General features: G+C 39.6%; 1 protein-coding gene across 1 annotated transcript in view; it reads right to left on the minus strand.

Moving 5' to 3' along the window:
* Nucleotides 1-10,673: 10,673 nt before the first annotated feature.
* The window catches only part of DTHD1 (death domain containing 1), a 70,335-nt gene continuing 62,162 nt past the window's right edge, over nucleotides 10,674-18,846 (minus strand). The window contains exons 9-10 of the mRNA XM_045998227.1: nucleotides 15,942-15,999; nucleotides 10,674-10,993 (exon numbers count right to left, since the gene is read on the minus strand). Coding sequence (XP_045854183.1) covers nucleotides 10,674-10,993; nucleotides 15,942-15,999 — 378 coding nt within the window. The remainder of the gene's footprint in view (nucleotides 10,994-15,941; nucleotides 16,000-18,846) is intronic.

Below are 18,846 nucleotides of genomic sequence, written 5' to 3' on the forward strand. Positions count from 1 at the left end.
CCTGAACCAAATGCAGAGGCTTTAACCCACTGAGCAACACAAGCATGCCTAGTAATCTTGTATTATAACTATTTCTTATCATTTTCCCATTTCGTCTTTTTTTTCTCTTTTGACCTTACTCTTTAATGACTGAGCGTATTTCTAAACTCTATGATCACACATGCCTACCTTCTCAAGCAGGAATTCTGAACATAAAGTTAAGTTTTAAGGGCACCTGGGTGCTCATCTGCCTTTGGTTCTGGTCATGATCCCAGAACCCTGATCTTGACCGCATGCATCAGGCTCCCTGTTCAGTGGGGAGTCTGTTTCTCCCTCTCCCTCCACCCCTCTCCCTGCCACCCCACTCAAGCGCTGTCTCTGTCTCTCTTTGTCAAATAAAAAAATAAATAAAATCTTTTTTAAAAATCTGCTTTTATTAATGGCTCAAAGTTATCAACCTAAAGAAGAGTGTACTGATTTTCTATTGCTGTGTATCAAATTATCACAAACTTAGCGACTTGAAAAATACTGATTTATATTCTCACAGTTTCCATGGGTCAGCTGTCTGTCACATTGTAGCTAGTCTTTTGCGCGACCTTGGTTTCAGAAGGCTGAATTCAAGGTGTTGGCTGGCTGTATTCTCATCTGAAAGTTCATTAGGGATATTCTTCCAAACTCCAACAGGCTGTTGGCAGAATTCACTTCCTTGTGGTTATAGGACTAATGTCCCTAATGTCTTTCTGGCTGTCATCACAGGCTTCTTTCTTCTCTAGAGAGAACACTTAGATCCTTGCCCCTCTATTTCTGGGATTAAGAAGCTTTGTCATCTCAAATTTCTCTCATGCTTCAGTTCTTTCTAACTTCTCCCTCTAAGAGCAGCTCATGAGATTAGGTCAGGCCCACTTGAATAATCTTATTTTAAAGTCAACTATGTCATGTAGCATAGCCTCTTCCTGGGAGTTAAATCTATCAGATTCATTATGTTCATAGTCAGAGTGTTTATGACAGGAGAGTGGGAAATCTTGGGGGTCATCTTAGAATTTTGCCTATCACAGTTTTATGAAATGGTGAAAACAGAGACTTTGAAGTCAGATTGGAAGGGGTTTAAAAACCTAACTTCATGAACTCTTACAGAATAGGTGCTTAATAAATACTTGTTGATTGAATTATGATTGAGTGAAAAAAATGAACAAATTAACAAGGAAATTTATAAATAAATACCTAACCTTCAAAACCTATTTCATCATCTGGGAAAGAAAAATAATGGCATTTGATTGAAGAATACTTATAAAAATGAAAGGAAATTATACATGAAAAGTTCTTTGTGGGTGCCTGAATGGCTCAGTCACTCAAGCATCTGACACTTGATTTTGGCTCAGGTCATGATCAGACTCCACACTCAGTGGGGAGTCTGCTTGGGGTTCTCTCTCTCTCTTGCTCTCTCGCTCTCTCTCCATCTCCCTCTGCTCCTACTGCTTACATATTTTCTCTCTTTCTCCCTCATAAATAAATAAAATATTAAAAAAAAATTGGGGGCACCTAATTGGCACTCAGTAAATCAGTATCTATTATTAATCTTTCTACAATGGCATAATATCTGGGCTTGTCATTTCTGTAATGACTTCTAATTTCCCCATTTGCTGTGGCCGTCTGCTGTTAATACCACACTTTGAAGTTTTGCTGACCTTCTCATCCCTTTTTCTTCTTTTTGCTTTGTTTATAGAACTTATGGCTCAACTCCTTTTCTTAGTCTCATAGAACTGATAGCGAATCATACTGTTTTTTCCTTATGTTTGGTAAATTAATTAGATAATAGGGAGCCATACCAACAAAAATATATTTTCTATATCTTTTACATGCTATGTGTCGCAAGTAGGCTCTGGATCTCTTTCATATATCAGGATCCAGGCTGATGGAAAAGCTTTCACTAGAACACTGCTGATCTCAAGGCAGAGAGAGAGAAGACACATGATGGAACCATTCAATGACTTCTAATGCATCTGCTCAAACATGGCACTCTTTTCCTTGGGCACTCTAAAACATATCATCAAGGGTTACGTCAATGGGATGGGAATGTAGCATTCTCCCACAAAAAGGAGCAGCAAAAATTTTAGTGTACTCAATCACTTTTCAGTGCTCATTTTTGTATATTTGACTATTTCCAGTTGTGCTGCTCATTTTTGCTTCATATTCAGGGGTTCTGCTGCTTGCTGTCACAACACTGTGGATTTGCACGTTTGTGATGTTTTGTGGAAGAAGGAATATTCAGTTTATTTTAGAATTTATCTCAGGAGATATATTATTTTAATAAAATCATAACTAAAGCTAATATTCTGAAAACTATCACCTGATTATTTTTTATTTTTTTCACCTGATTCTTTTTAAATACAAATCTTAATTTAGAGATTTATTTTTAGTGTATGTTAGCCACTTTTATTTACTGACAAACCATAGGAACACGATAGCATTTATCAGAAAGTTAAGTGAATCAAAAGTACATTTACTCCATGATACTATCAATCATTTATACTTTCAATTTCTATTTTCAGATAATTTCAGCAAAATTACACACATCAGTTCCAATGACCCATTGTTATTGTTATTTCTATTGAATTGTTATTTCTATTGCATTAGCTGAAGAAACAGAAGGTACAATATAACATAAAGACTTGGATAAATACAGAAATTTCTATGTACTTCATTTTTTCATATCAAAAGAGAATTGGGTACTTCTGACTATTAGACCAAAAGTTAGCCCCCAAATTATGTACTATTAACTAAAGATATATTGACCATAGATCAAATTATGCCCTTGAACCTAAGACAACTTTATTTTTTAAAACCATGGAAAACACTTCTTTGACAACATGAAGGGAATTTCTCTGTAGTCTTAAATGAGTCCTTAATTTTATCTGAGACACAGAGGCCCTCTAGTGGCAGGTTCTAGGCATTTGCACTGACTATTTCTAAAGACCGGTTTCAACTTGCAAGACACAGACAGAACCATTCAGGTGGACCAAGCCTTGGGCCTCTTTGAAATTTTGAGGCCCTCAGTGTCTGTAAAAATGACCAAAAACAAGTCTAAAAAAAATGTAATCTAATGCAGTGCCTTTTAAGTTCTTTAGCACACACAAAAAATACAATAGAACAGAGTTTTGCTCTTTAAAATGAGAGAAGAGATTAAAAAATATTAATTCACTGTAAGCTTAGTATGCAGTCTCTTAATGGGACCAGATTTAAAGGGATACAAGAATCCACTTCCAGGAAAGTCTGTCCATCTTTGTGATTGTGGCACAGCTTTTTTCATTAAGAAAGACTTTTTTAAAACTGTATTTCATGTTCCTCTGTTACTATGAGGCCTGGGTCAAGGGCTCCTCCTTCGCAACAATCCCAATTCCCTGTCTCAGCTCCCGACTCCACCCTGCTTCTTGTGAAGAGATAAATTGTCTTAAAATACGCCCATAAACTGAAAGAAAAAGTCTTGTATATTCAGCACAGAACAGAGCCTTCCCTGTTCCCTTCTCTTTCCCTCCTATGCTACTCTATGTTCTGCGCTGACCCTGAAAAATAAAAATAAAACTGACAGTGCTTAAGACAGGAAGTAAATCACCGGCAATGTTCTCACACTTCCATGTGCATAAACAACCTTGAGGGATTCACTCAGAGTACAGATTCCTCAGTTCTGTAACCAGTGGCTGGGATTTAGGGGGCTGACCCGTGGTTCTGTGAAACCGGGTATTAACACCCCTTTGGGGTTTTCCTGAGGCCATTTGGCTAGAAAAATGTTTCTTAGCTCTGGCTGCAGAATCAACTGGACAGCTTTGAAATTCTGATTCCCGGGACCCACCCCAGACTACTTAATCAGAATTTTTCAGGATGGGGCCAGAGATCCCCTACTGATTCTAATGGGCAGCCTCTCTGAAAACTACTGGGCCAGTGCACGGAAGCATTGATGTCAGAGCCTGATCCACCAAAGACTACCAGAGACTCAACTAAAGTTCCACAAAGTCAGGGTTAACTGACTCATTGCAGTGCGGGAGATTGCTTGCCAAAGGAACAGTGGTGTGTCAGTAAACAAAGGCAAAGATAGAGTTATTTTTAAGACATAGACATAGGGCGGAGTTGAGTATTTGCATGGGCTCACAGCAAAGCAGAGTTTGTGTAAAGGGACTAACACTGGGTCCACACTGCAAACAGACCCAGGGTCCTGGTCCCTTGAAAACAGTAACATTGAGATCGACGTGTAATGTCGTATCCAGAAACCCTCTCTCTGAAACTCTGCACCTGGATCGTCAGTGAAGACTGTGATTCTGTGTCTAAGGGCCTTAGGAGCCTCCAGGCAAGAGAGGAATTATTTCTTTCTTACTGATGTGATTTCAGAAGCAAAGTTTGTAACAGACTGTGATTTGGAAAAACCATGTTTTTCAGTGAATAAAAAAGCAACAGTTACTCAAAGAAAGGGACACGTTACAGCTACAGTATGTTCTTGGGAGAAATATTGAATCCTGTTAATTTTGGAGCAGGCTTCATCTCTGTCTGCTAGCCTAGACTGATAAATGGCAGGGCAGATGTTCACAGTCCAAGCTCACTTTTATCTTTTTAGCCATGACATCTGCCCCACAGGGTTGCTTTCAGAAGGAAAACCGAAGAGGGTAGGAGGGTCATAGCCCGTCAGCACATAAATTCACTCATGTATTAATTCAACAAGACTTAATGAGTGCCTACTACGTGCTGGGACCCCAGCAGGGTATGAGAAATTCAACCATAAACAAAACTCAGTCCCTGCCCTCCAGATACTTGCAAACTGTCTGGAGAAAAGCACAGGTAAATAGGCAATTACAACAGAGTATAGAAGAGCTGTAACCAGACTTCGGAATAGCCATGAGCACTGAACCCAGTCTTGGGTTATTTAGGGAACTGGAAAAATGTTACCCGAGGTTATGGAACACAGAGGACTATGGTGGTGGAGTCGGGGGTGGAACCAGGGGCAGAAAGTGATAGTAGAGGAAAAAAGACTTTGAAAACAGATTTATTCGGCCTCTAATCCAGGCTCTACCACTTACTGGGTATCACTGTAACTCTAAGTTGCAGGTTGTCATCTGGAAAGTAAGGATAACAAAACAGAGAAACATGCATGGAGTGCCAGACAGAGTTCAAAGTAATAGGATTACATCAACGAACAACGGACAAGCTCTCTGACCCTTGGAGAGGGTGCACAAAGACGGGAGTTTACCAAAAGTAAATAGTAACCGTAATTGACATGTAAATTATTTAGCATGGTGGGTCATAAATGCGGAGTGAAGGAAATTGGTTACATCAGCAGTGAAGGCCTGGGACAAGGGACAAGTTGAGAATGTCAAAATGTCTGTCAAAATGTCTAGATGTCTCACAGAGGCATTCTCATGACATTGAGTCCCAGAAGCCATGCTTGCTCAGCTAAAGGGGAAACGCACGCCTGCATGTCAACCACGACTTTGAGCTCACTCAGTATTTCCCTTTTCTTCCGAACTATCACTGTTCTGCCTTTCAGGGGCCTGAATTTGAACCTTTGACAAACTTCTCATTCTATAGCACAACTCTGGATTATAACTCAGAGGAAATTTCTCACTGAGAATATTTCTGGGCAAGTCATCAGATAGCCGTTGACCTTTCTCATAAGCACTGATACCAGTTGGGGAATCTGAAGTTGGGTCCTCTTTTGCCTAGAATGTTCTAAATTTCCTTGGGCTTATTCTGCCCCCCTTTCTTTTATGCCCTGCTCCAAGCCAAAAGTGGATTTACAAATATAGTATGTATTTGATTAAGATAACTATGGTTTAACACCCTAAGTTTTGGTAATTAGAATAATAAATGTTAGAAGCTTTTATTTGGAATATTTAGTGCTTAATCATTAGTAAAATGATGGTTATAATGGGTTTTCATTAGTGAAATTGATGTTATTCAGATCTGTAGATTGGTCTGAATGGTAGAAACATTCATACCCCTCTGTGGTATAAAATTATTTTTATTTTAAATTATGATTAATTGCTAAATAATTAGCAGTCACTACTTTGAAGGGTTGTTGATGTGCCTGATTAACCAAATTGTGGCAAAGTAGCTCTAATCATTGGTGACTACTCCTGGCTGCCACAAATAACCCAATATTTATGCATCACCAGTTTTGTGTTTGGTAACTTTGCAATATTTTTCTAAGCTGTCAGTTTCTTAAATAAGTCGAAGAGAACATTTAACTAACTGAATTGGGACAAATATCGATGATATCAACATCACACTTTCCTCTCACCTCCTGCTCTTTTCCCCATTCCTATCCTTAAAATTCAAGACTATTTGTATCACTGATGTGAATTAGAAATGTTGTTTGGCAAAATATGAAGTAGGATTGTGGAGAAACAGATATGCCCATTCCCTTTCTTTCTTCCCCTTAGCGTGGTATCATGCTATGTTGGGAGCCAGGCCAACAGCTGACATTTGAATCCTGGCTCTGTCACTCACTTATGACCTCAGGCAAGGCATTCAATCTAGAAGCTCCAGTTTCCTCTCATAAACTGGGGGCTATGTGCCTACCTCACAGAGTAGTGGGAGTATTAAATAAGTCAGTGCTTGTAAAGGGCTAAGCATGAGGAGTCTGGTTCATTACAGCAGATAAATTAGGTGTTGATCTCATTCGCTGACTCTTTCTTTACACAGAAAACATATCCCCAGGGAACTGTCTCTTACTCATTTCTGTGCTTATAGTGTTGAACAGATTGCTAGAGCCGGAGTTTGTGTTCAATATATATCTATTGAATAAGTGAATTTAGCAATTCTTGCACTGGGATTTGGCTTTATTTTGACACTGTAAGCTCTCTGACAAGCTAGAATCTGTCCACATGTCTGATGTATTATTTCTCCTTCTGATCCTTTTAAAAATGGCAATGCCAATGGAATATATCCTATTGATTAGTAGAGAAATAACTTAAAAAAAATTAAGCCAGGGGCACCTGGGTGGCTCAGTGGGTTAGAGCCTCTGCCTTCGGCTCAGGTCAAGATCTCAGGGTCCTGGGATCGAGCCCCACATAGGGCTCTATGCTCAGCAGGGAGCCTGCTTCCTCCTCTCTCTCTGCCTGCCTCTCTGCCTACTTGTGATCTCTGTCTGTCAAATAAATAAATAAAAATCTTTAAAATAAATAAATAAATAAATAAATAAAGCCATATACATATATATTTTTTCTCAATAGAGCAACTGAAGACAATCCAAGTTTATCTTGCATGTAGAATTTCATGTTATGTGCCTCAAGTTAATTCCTTTTTGTGAATTCTTAAAAATCCTGTTTTCCTAAGAATCTTCATAACCTGATGATTTGAATATAAGATGGCAATTGGCATTGTAGATCAAGAGCCTTTAAAATGCTTTCAGCAAGTAATTCCGTTCGAAAAATGTATCCTGATGAAATAACAATGCACATACTTTTGTAGAAAAATGGCCACTGCAGTATTATTTGTATGAAAAGAAAGAAGTCACCTGAGTCGCCACAAAAGGAGAACATTTAAATTAATTATGGTAAACAATCATTGAACTCTTGGGTTTATACCTGGAAGAAATAAATATGTATGTTCACTAAAAGCCATGCACAGAATGTTTGCAAAATGCTGTTCATGATAGCTCAAAATTGGAATCTACTAAAATGTTCATCTGTTAAATGGAACAGATATGCAGTATAATTCATATAATGGACTAGTGTGCATTAAGGAACTATTAAGGAGAAGGAACAAAGTATTGCCACATGAACAACATGGATGGATTTTAACAGCATAAAACTGAATATAAGAAAACCAGACATAAAAGAATATATACTGCATCATTCTATGTTTTTTAATTTTCAAAAATCGCTAATACTAAAATGGCATGACTATGGAATAGGATATTCAGCAGCTATTAAAACATTTAAATAGATTAGAAAATGTTCATAATTTAATGGACAATAGTATTAAAGCTGTATGCATAATATATAACCTCCATTCTGAAAAAAGTCACACACACACACACATATATATATATGGCTATGAGAAGTATCAAAATCTTAATACAAAACATATGATAAAACTTGGAAAAATTAAAGGAGGCTTTATCTTAAAGGATGGGCGGGGGTGGAGGAGCCACAAGGGATAGGGCAGCAATAAATCTGTTGCTTCCCCTAGTCCTGAAGAGACAAGAGGAGGAGCAGATCCCAAAATCCAGGAGATAGTTGCCCAGAGAGGAGAGGTGGCCTTTGGGTGAAGGATCCAGCCTGGTCCCAGTGAATTTGAAAGGAGCAAGGTGGGAATAATCTAACTCACTCTCCTCTCTTCACCCAACTTCCTGCCAGGGCTTCCATTATCCAAATCTAACAAGAAGCCAGAGGAACCGCTGATGTGGTCCTTACAGGTCAGCTAACAGAAAGCAGGGGTGGGTATGGCCGGCTCACTGACCCCATGAGGTACAGGATCCCTGTCAGACCAATTCCTTTGATAACCTGGGTGAGTCAGTGCCCAAGAGATACCCCATTTTTTTGGTCTATATACCCTTATATTATTTTACTGTTGCAGTAATATATGCCTGTTTTTTAAATTCTGGAAAGATGTGTCAGAGTGTGTGTGTGTGTGTGTGTGTGTGTGTGTGTGTGTGAGAGAGAGAGAGAGAGAGAAGGGCTGAGTGCCTGTGAGGGTATATATGTGATGTATGTGAGTGGATTCATGTGTGAGAAGAATGGGTATTTGCGAAAGTGTACAGATAATATGTGTATTTTATTTATGTGCGTGCATGTCTGTGGAGTATGTATGTGAGTGAGCATATATGGAGGGGTGATTGTAAGCATGTGTGAGAGGTAAGAGTGGGCTGTGTGCTAAGATGTGTGTTTGTGATAATGTACGCATGCACGTGAGGATATACAGATGGACATAAGACTGTGTATGTGTAAGGGATAGTTAGATGTGTTCAGGGGCATTTGTGAGAGGTGTGTGGGAGGGTACGTGTACATATGAGTGGTAGCGCTTGGGTGTGGGGGAGACGAAGACATGGACGGTGTGAGCAGACGTGCTTGAGCAAGGAGGTGCATGAATGTGGCGGTATGTGTAATGTGATTTATAGATAGTATGTTTGTGTGTATGAGCACATAGGTGAGTGTATATTTATACATCTACACACATAGCAATAGAAATACTTCCTTCCAGGAAAAAAAAAAAAACTGGAAGAAAATACTCCAAAATGTTCATAATAGTAATCTTGAGTGTTGGAACAAGGATCCTGGTTACGTCACTCACTTATGACCCTATGCAAGGCAATCTTTGGAATCTCCTTTCCTCTAATGTAATTTGGAACAATGTACTACCTCCCAGAGCAGTCGGGAGGATTCCATCAGTTCATCCTTGTAAAGGGCTAAAAGTAAAGTGTCTGGCTTATTCCAGGCGATAAACAACTCTACTTCTCTGCTACTTTGTATTCAGAAAAACAATGAACATTTCAGTCTGTTTTCTTCATTCCAAGAGCACATGAAAAATATTGTACCTTTCTAGAAACATTTAAAAGTAATACATACATATCTTGATGACAAAATGTGTCTTAATAGGAATATATTTGAAAATTGGAATCCTCTTTTTTCAATATGTAGCCAAATAGATATCTAAACCCTTGGTTAATTTGTAGAAGGAAATCTTGTCTTTGAAATTCAGAGCCACATGAGTGTTTAATTTTTCATGTGATTTCGTTAATTTTCTGGTATTCAGTAATCAAAATTATACCATTGATGCTGACAAGCCAAGACCATGATGGTCTCACCTTAGTGAAATGGTAATATGAATATAATAACCCATTTACATCACATTGTTTTAGCTAAAGCTGAAGTCTCAAAGCTTACGCAGTAGAAGTTAAGAGGGATCATCAATGATGGAGGGGCTTTAGGTAATTATCATTTTTTTCTTTCAGTTTTGTGTTTTTTATAGTATTTTTTAACGATGAACATATAGGGCTTATATAATAAGGTTTCTATGAAAACTGATTTAAGAGTAAGTTGTTTTCCTACATTAAAATGCCCTAAATCCCTTCACTGGTACTTCACGTTCTCTGCACTGCCTCATTTCACTAATAATAAAATATGAGATTTTTTCCCTACCCCAAGATCCTTTTTTTTTTAATAAAGGAAAATGTTGTGGCAGCAAATGGCCAATGTTACTCTATTTTTAATTTATTTCAAGCTTATTTGTTTCCTTCCTGATTTACTATCATCAGCATCAGGTCTCTGCAACTCAATTTATTTTGTATTGTTAACTGCGGGTTCCACAGTATACGCATAACGTGAATTACTTGCTTGGAGTCCTGCATAACTGGTTTGCTTTTATGTAGATAACAATAAAAAAAGGGATTTTGTATATCATCTCTTTCCTTCCCACTTACAAAACAACCTCTGCACTAAAATGGAAACACAGCAACCTCTATTACAAATGCTATTAAACTGGGCTGAAGTCTTGCAGAAGGTACATCTCTGAGTCACGAAGGAGCCCTCAAACCCGAGAATGCTTTTTATGATCTGATTAGTGCTTTTCCACTGTCTCAAATAGCAATCCATCATAGACTCAGTTCAAGCAACTTGACTTGGAAACTCGATAGTAAGATGTTGACAGAAACCTCCTTCAAACCAGCTATGGCCCTTCTCTAGGGCAAAAGAAAGAATGAGCTGGCGTCACTCGGCCGCATCAAACCACTGCTGGGGCTCCGTGAACACCTTCTGTTCCCACTTGAATTTGAGCTCTTCGGCGAGATCCCTTCTGCCGATCTGGCGGAGGTGACGAGTCAGAAGGCGAACTTTATCGGTGGATTTGGGGAGTGACTTTTTCCAGAAGCAGAGAAGCTCGTGGATCTGTCCTGTGAGATCACCAGGGCTCTTGAGTCTGATGAGCTCAACGGTGCTGCGGCGAACGGGGAGCGACGAGGAGAGACGCGTGGCGTTTTCTTCCGAGAGCTCCTCGGCCAGCCAGTGCAGCAGGTTATCCCACAGGGCACCTGCCGGCACACGCAGAACACGCGGCATCAGGACTCTTTCCCGGGGGGCAGTGCTGATCTCACCCTCCACACCTGCTCCCGGGAAATCTGAGGCCTCTCTGCTTTGGCCTCTGAACAGTGGAAAGATCTGAAACCACCTCCGTGGACAAGTGAAAAACTTTGGATCCCTGGCATTTCTGGGGTCTTTGCCCTGAGGGAACGACTGATTAACAAGGACTAGAAATGCTTCTCAGATTTTTTAACTCCCCTGAGATCCAGGAGGGTTCGTGAAAATGAATTTTACACTCCGCCCCAGATAGTCCAATTAAGTAAAACTAGGGTGGGGGTAAAATTGGGCATTTTAAACAAACTGAGATGATGCTAACACTGGGGTCCCCAACCATACTTTGAGTAGCACTATGTTAAAGGAGGCTACTGGGTTCAAAAATTTTTTTTTCTTAATTAGTACTAATCTGGTGCATAAATTGTACCAGCAACTATATAATCCTCTTACCACCAGCCCCAAATATACGCACACACAAACTCACCAAGATTCAACCCAAAGAGCAGTTCTGTGGAAAGTCCATTTCGAACATTTCCCCTGGCCTCTGGACCATTTACAGCCACAAACATCTCCTTTGACTACATCCTGTATTTCAGCATACCTCTTCCCTTATCCTATGACTCATGTCTACCCATCCCTCTGCCTCTGTGCCCCAGTCTGCACCACTCTCCAGCTAACTCTTGCCTAGTCTGATGTGGGGCAAGAATTCTGCCTCTGCCATCTTTGATTCCACGATTCCTTCTACCTACCCACTCACAGAAATTGCACATACATTTGTGAATCGTACCACTTTTCTAGGAATACTACTCAGGAAATAGAGTCCACACATCCTCTCTCTTCATTCTTCAAATCAGCATTCTGCTTCCATTGTGCACTCTAGGCTCATGCTGTATGAGCAGGCCTTCCTCTCCCCATCCACATCATCTATCTCCTGCCATTGGCTGACGGCAGCATCAGTAACCCTGTTGATACCCAGTCTCACATCTGACCACATGGTTCCTTAATCTTGTCGACCTCAGTGACCTGTGCCGTGATTCCACATAAGAAACCGACCTTCATGCCCAATACTCATGTTTCATCTCCCTCCATGGGATCAGTTTCTCAATATTACTGCTGACCACTACTTCCTTAATGTCCACAGCTCCGCCCCTCTCATTTAATACGCTTCTTGCCCCTGTCACTGACACAGCGAGTCCTTGGATGCCCATCGCTCATGTCTACTGAGTCTTTCACACCTCTAACTATCAGAAGCTCATGCTGTTCCCCATGATCAGCTATGTACATCAACGACCGCCGTGCAACCATCTTGGACTCTGTTGTCCATTTTAGTTTTCATTGTTACTAATTTATCAATTGCCAATCCTGCTTTACTCACCCTGCATTCAACTACTGAGATTTCCAGGGTTATGAAACTATGCCAAATGTCATCAACTAACCCTGTGTTCTGTAGACCAGTCAAGCTTATATAGCAGTGTACACACCCATTAAAAATTTTATTTTTCCTAAATGCAATTTAAAATTTTCCCAGCAATGACCAAAAACTTTTCCAGCATCCTTAAGCCCAAATCCCACTCACCTTCTGTTTCACTCAGCCAATGTCTGTTTCTCCTCATTCACCGAAAGTCATCTGACCTGAGTTCTCTTAAAGCTCATTTTCATTTAGAAATCACTGTCTTATAAAATCTCACTCCTCCATGGTTGCCAGATTCCATCCCCTGCAGTGTTCTTCACCAAGTAATTTCCCTTCACACCTGTTCCTTCAGTCTCCTCCTTACCACACAGTTAGTCCCATGCTTCAAGCCTCCCCTTTCCTTGCTTCTGCTATTTCAAGCTACCAGGCTTTCTCCATCTTCCCTTTAACCATAAAATATTTTTATGCCTAATGTAAACTCAGTGACACAAGTTCATCATTTCAGCTCACTCCTCAAGCCCTTGCTTTACGGGTTATATGTTGTCTGTTATAACTCTGTGGAATCCTCTTTCTGATCTTCCTAGTACCCTCCTAATTATGACTCAGAGCTAACGACTCTCAGTCTGTAGCTTCTCTGATTTCCAGAAAGCATTTCACTCCTTCCCCTGGGTTCTACGGCCTGTCCTGGTTCTCCTCCTCCCTCTCTTTCCCCTTTGTTGACGTTCTTCCTCCTGATTCTGATAATTACTACTTCCTCTCTCAGATCTCTTTCTGATCTGTCCTCTCCCCTCAATGGATTTGTTCAGGTCATGATCTCGGGGTCCTGGGATCAAGTCCTGTGTTGGACTCCCTGCTCAGTGGGGACTGGGCTTCTCCCTTTCCTTCTACCCTTCCCCCCAACCCCACTTGTGCTCACCCTCTCTCACATAAATAAAATCTTAAAAAAAAAAAAAAAAGAAAGAAAGAAAAGAAAAGAAATATCCCAGCTCGGCTATACTTTTATCTTTGGCTTTGTCTCCCTAAGTCTTGGAGGTCATTTGCAATATTCATCTCCTAATTTTCTGTACCAGTATATATCACAGCCAATCCAAGCTACAGGTTTCTAAAGTCACAATCAACTTTGCCCTTTTTCTTTTTTTTTCCATTTTATTTATTTTTTTCAGTGTAACAGTATTCATTGTTTTTGCACAACACCCAGTGCTCCATGCAAAACGTGCCCTCCCTATTACCCACCACCTGTTCCCCCAACCTCCCACCCCTGACCCTTCAAAACCCTCAGGTTGTTTTTCAGAGTCCATAGTCTCTTATGGTTCGCCTCCCCTCCCCAATGTCCATAGCCCCCTCCCCCTCTCCCAATCCCACCTCCCCCAGCAACCCCCAGTTTGTTTTGTGAGATTAAGAGTCATTTATGGTTTGTCTCCCTCCCAATCCCATCTTGTTTCATTTATTCTTCTCCTATCCCCCTAACCCCCCATGTTGCTTCTCCATGTCCTTATATCAGGGAGATCATATGATAGTTGTCTTTCTCTGATTGACTTCAACTTTGCCCTTTTTCTAACTAGATACTTCCTTCACCCCGTGCACTTCTTAGTGAATGTGACGACTCTGCTGAGTAAGCTGAAACACGTTACATTATTCAAATTTCTCAATGCTTAATTCTTATCCCCCACACCCATGTCCTGACTCTAAACCTACCTCAGATACTTCCCCTCCTTGCCAGCGTTACTGACAATCTCGGTCATGCCCTGCCTCTCTTTTCTGGAGTATCGCGAACCAGGACTTTAACTCCTATCCCTGCTACCAGTTGTGACCACTTCAGTCCTCCATACAATTAATGGTTTTCAAAGTCTCATCTGATTGTACCCATTCCTTGTTAGTCAGTTTCATAGCGGCTCCTCCTACTGTCTGAATGTCCTCACTTGGCATTTAAAACTTCTCACAGTTTTGTCTTGCTCTGACCTCGCCTACCACCATTCTTCCTGCAGCAGCTTGGTTGTGAGGCACCCCACACTGTCACAACCTAGGACTTCCTCTACACACAGGAAAGATCACTGCACTCTTGCACTCTCCGCTGGTTGTTGGAAAGGGCAAAGAGAGTGCTTTTCTTTAGACATCAAATTCTTCAAGAGGTGAGAATCCTACAAAACTTCCCAGGTTTTCATATACTACTGCTGGGTTTTGTTTTCCTTTTTGGGTTTTGTTGTTGTTGCTGCTGCTGCTCAAGATTTTATTTGTTTATTTGAGAGAAAAACAGAGTGAGCAGAAACAAGGGGAGGGGCGAAGGGAGAGTGAGAAGCAGACGCACACACACACACATCCACGTTCCTGCCCTGCCCCCCTGCACCAAGAAGGGAGCTGATGCCGGCTCCATTCCAGGACCCCGACATCATGACCTGAGCTGAAGTCAAACACTGAATCAACTGAGCCACCCAGGTGTCCCACTACTGCTGTTTTGTTGTTGTTGTTGTTGTCAGATTTGCTTTGCTAGGTTTTCTCGGTTTGGGCTTTGGCAGGTTTAATTTAGTTTTTCTACATCACCTGCTCTTTGTTTGAAAATGGTTTTTATTGTCTCTGAGATGGTATATAACAGTAAGGTTTACGCCCATCCTCGCATTTAATGTAATTGGGTAAAGCCTGCACATACAATCCATACAGGTAACCCCTGAATGAAACGCTATGTCGTCAGTGGTGGCCCAACACTGTAGTCAAAGCAGACTCACTGGTATCTTTTGAAGACCAAGATCAAATAATAAATTATTTGAAGACCAATAAATTATTTAGTGACCATTAACATTATGAAATGATTGTTTCAAAGGCTGAAATAGAATAAAAATGTCAAATTCTGGGGCACCTGGGTGGCTCAGTGGGTTAAAGCCTCTGCCTTTGGCTCATGTCATGATCCCAGGGTCCTGGAATCAAGCCCTGCATCGGGCTCTCTGCTCGACAGGGAGCCTGCTTCCTCCCTCTCTCTCTACCTGCCTCTCTGCCTACTTGTGATCTCTCTCTGTCAAATAAATAAATAAAATCGTTAAAAAAATGTCAAATTCTACCTTGAAGTCCACATCATTGTTATATAATTGAATTATGTATACCCACAATCAACTATTAAACATTTCCTTTTTTGTGATTTCATACCAACATACCTCTATTTAAAATCTATTACCCTCGATTATAGAGTTGAAGTGACCACACTTTGATCCATGAACTAATTGTCAACATTTCAGAACAAACTGTAGTTGTTTATTTACCAAACCAAGCAATTACTGTTATCTTAGCAGGGTTCATATTTTGAGATTTAACAATTTTAATTACACCCATATTTGAGAATGTTTGGTTTATATGTATATGATTTCCAAAGGAAAACTCATTTATTAGGCTGATGAATGTAATTATTTGTTAATTGCAAAGTCACTTTCTCCACACAGTTCACATAGTATAAAATATAAGAGGAAAAATAGTGCCCCTGTAAGGATGACCGAGCAAATATTTCTTACCTACAGGATCAGTAGAAATTGTTTTGGTACTCTGTGGACGGTTGATCAATTTTTTATGCTATGGGAGAAAAAGAAAAAGAAGAAGCAGAAGAATTCATTAATTTGTGAACAAGCTACAAGTAAAAATCCATCTGAACCTCACCCTTATTTGAAAGAAGTACTGAATTGCACACCTTGCAAAAGTAGAGTGTATATTTGTGCATGCATGCTTGGCAATTGCTTTCCTAAGATAAGGCAAAATATATTAACCCAAATCTTCCAGTGAATTTAAATTTAAGACTACACCTTTAAATATTAGCATAGCAGTCACGTTAACTCAGAATAAATATTTATTCCGAGCTAAAATTTGAAACTGTGAAAACCAATGAACATAGAGCAAGCTACCTGTATGCGGCAAAGGCATTATTATGTAAAAGCCCTGGTGGGGAAGGCAACTTGCCCCAGTGCTCAGCACAAGTCCGGAGTTCTCGAACAATAATTTTCAAGAATGAATGAGTGAGTCAATGTGTATACATCATGCCAAAAACAATCATGTTTTTGTGCAGATATTATTTTAAAACCAATACTTTGTCAAGAGTATTCAAATATATAATCATTACTTTATTTATTACAATTTATTTATCTCTGTGGTCTCAGCTCTGAAATGTGATTTATTGAAAGAAAAAAATCTCAAAAACCTGTATACAAATGTTCATAACAGCTTTGTTTGTAACAGCCCCAAACTGGAAACAATTCAAAATTCCTGCACTAGTGAATGGTTAAACAAACTGTGGGACATCCACACTATGGGGTGCTCTTCGGTAATAAAAGGGATGGATCACTGATACAAGCAACAATTTGCATGGGCCTCTCCCCAATGGTTGAGTGAAAAACTCCAGTCTTAAAAGGTCACATATTCTATGATTCCATCTATTATCACATTCTTGGAATTACAGAATTATAGAGATGGAGAATAGATTAGAAATTGCCAGGAGTTATGGATGCTGGGAGATGACCATAAAGGATCACGTAAATAAATCAGTATAAAATGATAAAAATGATAAAATGATAAAAAATCAACTATGTGCTTAAACCTCGCAAAAAGAGAGAGAGAGCAATTTAAGCAAGTAGCATGAGGAAGATCTTTGTGGTGATAAAAGAGTTCTCTATCTTGAATGCAAGGGTTACACAATCTACACATATGATAAAATGGCCTAGAACTATATACACACATTGTATTCATGTCAGCTTTTTGGTTTTGATGTTGTGGTGTAGTCATGTAAAATGTAACCACTAAGGAGAATGTGGTAAAGGGTACCTCAGACCTCTCTGTAGTCTATTTTCCAACTTCCTAGGAATCCGTAATTATTTCAATAAAAACCTTTTTTTTTTTCCATAGAGTAAGTTTAAATGCCTTTTAATTTTTGGAAATTTTTGGAAAATACAGATAATCCTGAAGGAAAAAATACCTTCTACAGATAATTTTCCAAATTTCAGGTAGGTTGTTAAAAGGTTGCCTATGAAACCTGACAGAGATTTACACATATGCAAATGCACTTGTGACAGAAAATGCTACCGTAGTAATTTACAGTGGAAACAACTTTGCATGCATGCACTGTAAAGAATATTTCAGTGACCCTACTTAAGGTACTGGTATGAACAATAAAGTTGTTGAGGAGCTAGTATTTCTCATGAATATTGTCTAGATGGTCAAAATAATACACACATAAAAGCATATGAACTAATATATTAGGATCCATATAGGATTTCAGAAAATGAAGACTGGTAATCAAAGTTAATTTTTTAAAACATTTTATTTATCTATTTGAGAAGAGAGAGAGAGATAAAGCACACCACCAGGAGGCAGGGGGAGAGGGAGAGGGAGACTCTCCACTGAGCAGGGAGCCTGACATGGAACTCAATCCAGAACCCCAAGATCATGACCTGAGCAGAAGGCAGACACTTAACCCATTGAGACACCCTGGTGCTCCTCAAAGTTAATTTTTCTTTTAAGATTTTATTTATTTATTTGACAGAGAGAGAGACAGTGAGAGAGGGAACACAAGCAGGGGGAGAGGCAGGCAGAGGGAGAAGCAGGGAACCGATGTAGGACTCGATACCAGGACCTAGGGATCATGACCTGAGCTAAAGATAGATGCTTAAGGACTGAGCCACCCAGGCGTCCTTCAAAGTTGATTTTTAATGACAATGTATTCATACAATATTTAATGACACCAATTTTTATTGTGAAAAAGTCATTAGTTATAAATGCCTCACTCCTATAAGAATTTCTCAAGGGCAAATGCCTCTACCATTTAAGATAAGAGGTGACATTTTCCTTACATTTGAATATTTTCCTCTCTAAACTATCGAATTGCCAAGTGCCTGATCAAAGGCAGTCCTCACATAAGCTTCAATACTTTTTTTTTTTAAGCTTCAATACTTTTGAAAATAAAAGCTCTTTTTAAAATGCTTGCTTCACTACAATGATACAAGGATAATCTGAGTGTGTTATCCTAACACGTAGCACACTGGTGGTTCATAGAGAGATTTCAGTGTAAGTGGCTAAATCTGAATGTCGTACTCTGTAGGTATTCTGTAGACATGTAGACATCACATCACATAAACATGTTTACAAAATTTCCATTAAGAGGTTTTAGTGAGGGGAAACTAGGAAATAAAATAACAACAAAAGTTCAAGTATATTAATATTGTGAAGTTGCAAAGTAAGTACACATAATTTTTGAAACATCAACTATGTGCTTAAACCTCAAAAAAAAAGAGAGAGAGAGAGAGAGAAATAGCAATTTAAGCAAGTGAAGGCGAGTCCGTCTTTCCCATCAAAGGGCACATGGCCTGGATTGAGCCTGAGACAAAAGACACTGTGTTTTTTTTTTGTATAAGTAATTTCCCCCCTTAGTCCTTC

The sequence above is a fragment of the Meles meles genome, chromosome 2 (assembly GCF_922984935.1).
Source record: "Meles meles chromosome 2, mMelMel3.1 paternal haplotype, whole genome shotgun sequence".
NCBI lineage: Eukaryota > Metazoa > Chordata > Mammalia > Carnivora > Mustelidae > Meles > Meles meles.